The sequence below is a fragment of the Pelophylax lessonae genome (assembly GCF_965119305.1).
Source record: "Pelophylax lessonae genome assembly, chromosome: 5".
In the NCBI taxonomy this organism is placed as follows: Eukaryota; Metazoa; Chordata; class Amphibia; order Anura; family Ranidae; genus Pelophylax; species Pelophylax lessonae.
In genome coordinates, this window is record NC_138772.1 from 365988857 (window position 1) to 365998349 (window position 9493).

Below are 9493 nucleotides of genomic sequence, written 5' to 3' on the forward strand. Positions count from 1 at the left end.
GGATGGACGCCCTGCACACTGCTATACACACTCTGCTACACACCCTCTCTTTTTTCTAAGTCGCATGTCAAGTTGCACAACTGTGACTCATTTCACATCTGTGCGTAAGTTGCGGGTAGAGCAGCCTATTCATTTCAATGGGCTGTCCTATCTGCTGGAAACCTGAGGAAAGAAGTTCCTTATCCTTTTTTAAAATCAAACTACAATAACGGCACGGCGTTGGCTTCCACAAAAAAGTGCCGCAGTTGCCATCGTGGAGGTGCCATTAAAAAAAAAAAAAAAAGAAACGGGGTGGGGGGGGAGAGAATGACACCCCCATGCATCTGCTAAAGTGCAGCGCATTTCTCTGCAGGCAGTTTTGAGCACATTCCCAGGACACACTAATGTCAGCCTACACTTTCTTTCACTTCTGGTCCTGCTGACAACGGTGTCACCAGGCAGGAAAGAAGGAAAATCTGCAACAGGTGTAAATAAATAAAAAAAAAAAAAGGACGTTCTAGTCTACTAATAAAATCATTTTTATTGCAGTCTGTGATGTCGCAGATTTCCCCTCACAGAAACACGAGTTGAGGAAACATCTCTTTAACCACTTGCACCCCCCCCCCCCCCCCAAATCACACACCTGTATTTTGACTTCAAGTGGTTGCGGTGCGGTACGGTACGGTAACCCGGAAGCAATTGTATGACAACATTTCTGGATTTCCAGAATCTTAGAAAATAAAAATGTATTCGAAAACTCTAATCTGGGGGATTTAAATGCTTTCAAGTGCAAAGGAGGAATTTGGGGTCTTATAGACCCCAGATCTTTCCATAAAGATTACCTGTCACTGCCTATTACAGTCACAGGGATGTTTTCCTTCCTTGTGAGAGCAATAAGGCTCGGTTCACACTGGGGCGGCACAACTCTGTACTACTTTGGGGGCGACTTGTGCATTCCCATGCACCACGACTTCGGAGCGACTTGCAGGGACTTCACATAATGGAAGTCTATGCAAGTTGCTCCGAGGTCACTGCAAAGTAGTACAGGATCCTTTTTCTAAGTCGGAGCGACTTGTGTCGCTCCTTTTAGAACGGGTCCTGTAGCAGTCAATGGACCGTGAGGGAGCGCAACTTGTCAGGCTGACAAGTCGCGCTGGTGTGAATGGAGTCTAAAGTGATCAAATAAATAAATAAAAACAAAGCAAGTGTCAAAATAAAAATGTATTTATTTATTTTTTATTATAAAAAGTAAAGTGCCCCCGTCTCCCTGGTCTAGCGCGGAAAGGCAAACACACCTCACTCCCGAACGCACACCAACTGCAATCGTCCCACACGCGTGAGGGATCCCAGCGAATGTCAGATTACGGGCAGTAATGCTATCACTAGACCTACTCTGCACATCTTAAGTGGTAACCTGTAAAGGATTTGAAAGCGTCGCCTATGGATAGTAAAGTTTGCGTTGTTTGTCGGCACTGTGCGGGCGTGCAGAATTTTAAAGTGCGACACATTTGGCATCTAATTACTTGGCATGACATCTTTTATATTTTACAAAAAAAAAAAAATGAATGGGTTATGTAAAACACCAATTTATTCTCTAGGGCCTCTGCTTTAAAAAACATAATGTTTGGTGGTTCTAGCTTATTTTCTAGCAAAAAAAAAAAAAAAACCACCACAGGATTTTCACATCAACAAAAAGTGCCAGAAGAGTGCTGAGTGACAGACAGCAGTAAAATCCTGACAGAGGTTCCAACCCCTCCCAACAGTGTCCTATACACCCTACATTTTTTTCCTATAAGGCTTAAATAAAATAAAAATAGGGTGGGGAAATTCGGACTTTTGTGTGCTCCAGACAAGTGAGCTCAAACCCTGCAAAGCATGTGGGATGCTACAGCCCAACCTTATAATAATGATTTTCCTGGTGCATGGTCTACTCAACCCAATGTATACAGAGCACCCTGCACGGAGGACACATGCACTGTACCTGCACATAGAGCTCCTGGTGGCTGTCAATGTACTGGAAGAGCTGTGGAAGAACGTCAGCCATGGTGAAGACACGTGATAACTCCTGGTACACAGCGCTGAGTGTGCGGCTCTGATCCCAGTCACTGCCTATATCACACACTTCCTCCCAGCCTGCACCGAGCCCCGCCCACAGCTCTCACACAGGCATCCTCAGCATCCTTCTAGCTGTAGCGACTCCTAACCCCGCCCACCCAGCGATGATACCCACAGCTGCCTCTGTCCCATTGTATATAGCAGTAGTGTATATATACTGTATACACACACCCTCCATCAACTCCTACTGAACAACTCAATCAACACTTCCACTGCTGCTTATAGCAATTCTTTCATCTGTATAGAACTCCTCCACTATGACTGTGTATTATTAAAGTGGGGGTAAGCCCCATGCACTCATTTGAACTATTGTTGTTGTTGAGTCGTGTCCGACTCTTCGTGACCTCATGAACCATAGCGCGCCAGGCTTTTCTGTCCTCCACTGCCTCCTGGAGCTTGCTTAACTTCATGTTCATTGTTTGGATGATGCTATCTATCCATCTTCTTTTCTGTCGTCCTCTTCTCCTTTTTTCCATCCATGTTTTCCAGCATGAGGGTCTTTTCCAATGAGTCCTCTCTTCACATTAGGTTAAGGTCACCAGATTTTTAAAATTAAATCCGGGGACATATTTTTTTTTGGCAAACGGCACAGGACTACATAATACACAGAGCGCTGGGCACAGGACTACTTAGTACACAGCGCTGGGCACAGGACTACTTAGTACACAGCGCTGGGCACAGGACTACTTAGTACACAGCGCTGGGCACAGGACTACTTAGTACACACAGCGCTGGACACAGGACTACTTAGTACACACAGCGCTGGGCACAGGACTACTTAGTACACAGCACTGGGCACAGGACTACATAATACACAGAGCGCTGGGCACAGGACTACTTAGTACACAGCGCTGGGCACAGGACTACTTAGTACACAGCGCTGGGCACAGGACTACATAATACACAGAGCACTGGGCACAGGACTACTTAGTACACAGCGCTGGGCACAGGACTGCATGATACACAGAGCGCTGGGCACAGGACTACTTATTACACACAGCGCTGGGCACAGGACTACTTAGTACACACAGCGCTGGGCACAGGACTACTTAGTACACAGCGTTGGGCACAGGACTACTTAGTACACACAGCGCTGGGCACAGGACTACTTAGTACACAGCACTGGGCACAGGACTACATAATACACAGAGCGCTGGGCACAGGACTGCATAATACACAGAGCGCTGGGCACAGGTCTGCATAATACACAGAGCGCTGGGCACAGGTCTGCATAATACACAGCACTACGGGCACAGGACTATATAATACACAGAGGCCTGGGAACAGGACTACATAATATATAGAGCGCTGGGCACAGGACTACATAATACACAGAGAGCTGGGTACAGGACTACATAATACACAGAGCGCTGGGCACAGGACTACATAATGCAAAGAGCGCTGGGCACAGGACTACATAATATACAGCGCACTGGGCACAGGACTACATAATACACAGAGCACTGGGCACAGGCCTGCATAATACACAGAGCGCTGGGCACAGGACTACATAATACACAGAGCACTGGGCACAGGACTGCATAATACACAGAGCGCTGGGCACAGGACTGCATAATACACAAAGCACTGGGCACAGGACTACATAATACACAGAGCACTGGGCACAGGACTGCATAATACACAGAGCGCTGGGCACAGGACTACATATTAATACACAGAGCACTGGGCACAGGACTACATAATATACAGAGCACTGGGCACAGGACTGCATAATACACACACAGCCCTGGGCACAGAACTACATAATGCACAGAACGCTGGGCACAGGACTACATAATACACAGTACACTTGGCACAGAACTACATAATAAACAGTGCTGGGCACAGGACTACATAATGCACAGAGCACTGGGCACAGGACTAGATAATATACAGTGCGCTGGGCACAAGACTAGATAATACACAGAGCGCTGGGTACAGGACTGCATAATACGCAGAGAGCTGGGCACAGGACTGCATAATATACAGAGTGCTGGGCACAGGACTACATAATATACAGAGCGCTGGGCACAGGACTGCATAATACACAGAGCGCTGGGCACAGGACTACATAATACACAGAGCACTGGGCACAGGACTGCATAATACACAGAGCGCTGGGCACAGGACTACATGATACACAGAGCACTGGGCACAGGACTACTTAATATACAGAGCACTGGGCACAGGACTGCATAATATACAGAGCGCTGGGCACAGGACTGCATAATACACAGAGAGCTGGGCACAGGACTACATAATGCAAAGAATGCTTGGCACAGGACTACATAATACACAGTGCGCTGGGCACAGGACTACATAATACACAGCTCTGGGCACAGGACTACATAATGCACAGAGCGCTGGGCACAGGACTGCATAATACACAGCGCTGGGCACAGGACTACATAATAAACAGTGCGCTGGGCACACCAGGCTGTTTCTCAGCCAGCCTGTCTATGTTAATCTAGCCCTGAATCGGGGACAAAACTGGGGACAAAACTGGGGACAGTGTCTTCAGTCCAGGGACTGTCTCGGAAACCGGGGATGTCTGGTCACCCTACATTAGGTGGCTAAAGTTTTCAAGTTTCAGCTTCAGGATCTGTCCTTCCAGTGAATATTCAGAGGCAAATTCCTTCAGGATTGACTGGTTTGATCTTCTTAAGGGACTTTCAAGAGTCTTCTCCAACACCATAGTTCAAAAGTATCAATTCTTTGGCGTTCAGCCTTCCTTATGATCCAACTTTCACAGCCATAGGTTACTACAGTAGAACTGAAGGAGAATTTGGCCACACACCACCTGCTGCTAGGAAGATGAATCCTTTATTAACATACATCAAAGGTACACAGGATGCAGAGATAGACGCGTTTCACACTTTCAAAGTGCTTGCTCACTATTAGTTATGATTAAGCAAATTTGATTTTCTGAAACGCGTCAACTATGTCTTGTCTCCTGTCTGATAATTTTGTCTATGATGGATTTTTCACACCTGAGCGTTCTTCTGTGTGTGCGTTTGTGCTTATCCCCCCAGTCTGGCCAGCGAACGCGTGCAGACCGCAGCTCTGCGCTAGGTCAGCTGCGACATAGCCCCACTGGACTGGGGCTGGCCTGCGACTTAATGGTCTCGCGAGGGCACATATGAACTGGCTTCGGCCTGAGTTGCAGCGTTTCCTTTTGGCAGACAGCACCCACATTACGATGGAGCGGTGTCCTGCCTGGAGCGGGGCCCACCCTGTTCCTGGTATGGTAAGTAGCTGTCCCCCCACTACCCCTGGAGGGTTTCGGGGTGGACGTGGGCCCCGCCCTGGGATGGACGGACCCCTGGGTTCCCCTCCCTTCCCCCAGCCCCTCTAAAATTTTGGTCACTGTGGGTAATTATGGTATATATCTAAAAAATGTAACGATCCTGATGTACTGAAGGTCTTTTCTTGAGGCCCTAAAATGCCAGGACAGTACAAACAACCCTCAAATTACAATTTTTTTTAGAAAATAGAAAGTCCATGGTAATTAGTATGAGGCATGGTGAGGTTTTTGAAGTTTCTTGTCATTTTTTGTCAAAACTTTTTTGATAATTAAGACATTAAATATATATTTTTTTTACATTTTTTTTTTTTACATACTGTCACCAGTGTAGTATAGCGTCATCATATGACTGGTGTGGCGGCGATCAGGGATATTGACTGATTATGGTATTAAAAAAAAAAAAAATAATAATAATTTGTTATAAAAAATGTTTAAACATATTTTTTCTTTTTCTTAACATTTTTTTTCTTTTTCTTTTTTTTTTTTATTTAAACCTACTTTTTTCAGAGTAGTTCAGTGTCACCATAGTATCCAGGGGCCCCTTTGATTTTAAAAGGAGCTTCCAGATTTTGATAAGCCCCGTGCCCACAGACCCCCGCAACCACCAGTCCAGGGTTTATGGGAAGAGGCCCTTGTCCTCATCAACAATATCCCTGCTGTTTGTTTACATTCACCTGTCATTAATCCTCGGCTGACAGCTGAATGTGCCAGGCGGGGGGGGGGATGAATTCGCTGTTTTTTAGGACAGAATTGGGTACCAGCTTCCAAACAACCAGGAGCCCTGAGCAGGAGCTGTCACATTTAGGCCCCTTTCACACTTATGCAACCTAAAAGATTTTGCCATGATTTTTTGCCGCGATTTTGACTGGACAATGCCTGTGTAATCTTGAGGTCTATGGACCTCAAAACGCATCAAAGTCGGACCAAAGTAGTGCAGGGACTACTTTGAAGTCGCACAGATATGAATGGCACTCATTGGAAATCATGGAGTATGACTTGTCATGCGACTTTGTAGTCCCAATTTGCAGGAAAAGTCGTACAAGTGTGAATGGGGCCTTAGCGGTGATAATAATACCCATGCTAAATGTTTTACTTTACATTGCCCATAGACTGTACACAGCGCTCAGATCTCCCCATATTATCTCCCCTGCTGTCCGAATGATCATAGTCTATGATAGGGTATTTTCTCTATTGGTGAATGTTTTTTAACTAATTTGATCAAATGTTCGTATGGCTATTTTTCTCTTAGGATTGACTGTTATGGAATGTTACATTCGCCCAGTGAAAGGCAACAAATAGAAACTGATATTATACACGTTACAAAAAATACCAGTATTATTTGATAAGTTTGTTTGAATGATGAGACATTCTCAAAGCAATTTTTTTTAGAAATAGACCCCTAGGTGGCTAGATAGACATTCATCAAATTCCATGTTAGAAGCTCACAGGTTTTAATATCAACTCTACTAAACTAGTAGCTGAGTAGAGAAGCAAATGTGTAACTCCGCTCAATGGTGGGAGGGGATGAACAAGGAGAACGCACATCTAAAGGGAAGATGGGGGACTTTCTGTCACATAACAGTAGCAAACCCACAGGATTGTATCAGCTGTCATTTCCGATGTCATGTGACATTGGGGTGTCAGCTGATTTCACTTAAATTGCCAGGCAAGTTTTACCAGGCAAGTCTTGTCCCCGTCAGCAAATTCTACATCACGAGACTGAATTACACAATATATTATCCTCACTCCAGACTATTTCTTCTATTTTATTGTCTGTCAGCTTTTCACGCCAGTCTGTTTTTTGATTTGGGGAGATTTTCCATCCATCTCTGTCCCTCTGACACCAGGACAAAAATGGGTAAACTAGTTGTCATAAGGAATAAGGACAAGAAGGCACAGACAAATATAAGCGATACCTTCCCAGTGTACTACAATGTGTTTATGTTTCTGTTCTGATTGGATGGCTTTCCTATCATTTGCTGTTCAGACTAGAAAATAATGACCCCCCCCCCCCGCAAAAGGGACACAGACAGCTTTTAAAAAAACTCACTGGAGGTCTAATCTGGGGTCCTCAACAGATCCATCTATTGACCACAGTTATGTGACGGGTGATTGTGACCCCACCATCGTGGAGGGCACCAGCATCAAGCACCTAGGGCACATACCTCGTGTTTCTTGACTGGAGCCACAGGTGACACTGCTGCTACCCACATTCTCCAAAGCTGTGACAATCCAGCATGCTGCTTCCTGGCAGCCAAAGACAACCTGACCCTGCACTCTCTATTTTACACACTCTTTGCCTCTGCACTCTGTACATTACACATTCCTGACCCCATGCACTCTGTACATTACACATTCCTGACCCGTGCACTCTGTACATTACACATTCCTGACCCCTGCACTCTGTACATTACACATTCCTGACCCGTGCACTCTGTACATTACACTTTCCTGACCCCTGCACTCTGTACATTACACATTCCTGACCCCTGCACTCTGTACATTACACATTCCTGACCCCTGCCCTCTGTACATTACACATTCCTGACCCCCCACTTTGTACATTACACATTTCTGACCTCTGCACTTAGTATGTTACACAATTCTGAGCCCTGCATTCTATACATTACACAGCCCTGACTGCTGCACACACTGCATTACATACTCCTGACCCCTGCACTCTGTACAATACACATTCCTGACCTCTTGGGGACGATTCAGACCCCTGCATTCTATATGCTACACACCCCTGACTCCTGTACACACTGCATTTCATACTCCTAAACCCTGCATTCTGTATGTTACACACCCCTGATCCATGCACTCACTGCATTACATACTTCTGACCCCTGCACTCTGCATATTACAAATTCCTGACCTCTGTACTTAGTATGTTACACAATTCTGACCCCTGCATTCTATATGTTACACACCCCTGACTCCTGCACCCACTGTATTACATACTCATAACCCCTGCATTCTGTAAGTTACATGCCCCTGACCCCTGCAGTCACTGTATTACATACTCCTGACCCCTGCACCCTGTACATACACATTCCTGACCTCTGCACTTAGTATGTTACACGATTCTGACCCCTGCATTCTATAGGTTACACACCCCTGACTTCTGCACACACTGCATTACACACTCCTGACTCCTGCATTCTGTATGTTACATACCCCTGGCCCATGCATTCATGGCTTTATATACTCCTGACCCCTGCACTCCATTCATTACATATTTCTGACCTCTGCACCTAGTATGATATATGATTCTGACCCCTGCGTTCTGTACGTTACACACTCCTGACCCCTGCACTCACTGCATTATATACTCCTGACCCCTGCACTCTGTATGTTAAACTCTCCTGACTCCTGCACTCACTGCATTACATACTCCTGATCTCTGCAATCTGTCCTTAAGGCACTCCTAAACCCTGCACTCTGTATGTTACAGATGACTGACTCCTGCACACACTGCATTGTATACTCCCGATGTCTTCACTCACTAATTTACATACCCCTGCACTCTTCTATATATTACATACTCTGCACCCACCTCCACAACGAAGCTGCGGCTGACAGCTCAGCATGGCATCGGCATGTATACTGATTTTTTCTTTCCAGGGCTAGATAGGTTATTGTTAGATCAGGGAGGTCTGTAGATTTTAGTGTTAGGGTGGACTTCTACTTTAGGAACTGTCTTCAGCATAAAGAAAAATAAGAAGTCCTGGAAGTGATGGTTTGGCCCTCAAAGAGTCCTGACCTCAACATCATCTAGTCTGTCTGGGATTACATGAAGAGACAGAAGAATCTGAGGCATTCTACAGCCACAGAAGATCTGCGGTTAGTTCTCCAAAATGTATGGAATAAGCTACCTGCTGAGTTCCTTCAAAAACTGTGTGCAAGTGTACCTAGAAAAAAAATTGATGCTGTTTTGAATGCAAGGAGTGGTCACACCAAATATTGATTTAATTTGGATTTATTTTCTGTTCATTTACTTTCTATTTTGTTAATTGATAAAAAATAAAAACTATTAACCTATTAACACTTCTATTTGTGAAAGCATTTTTAATTTACAAAATTTTTCACAGC

At 45.2% G+C, this 9493-nt stretch overlaps 1 protein-coding gene across 1 annotated transcript in view; it reads right to left on the bottom strand.

Annotated features, from left to right (window-relative positions):
* CNDP2 (carnosine dipeptidase 2) overlaps nt 1-2110 on the bottom strand; it is a 222344-nt gene extending 220234 nt beyond the window's left edge. Inside the window, exon 1 of the mRNA XM_082258975.1 lies at nt 1961-2110. Coding sequence (XP_082115101.1) covers nt 1961-2023 — 63 coding nt within the window. The 5' untranslated portion in view covers nt 2024-2110. The remainder of the gene's footprint in view (nt 1-1960) is intronic.
* Nucleotides 2111-9493: the final 7383 nt, after the last annotated feature.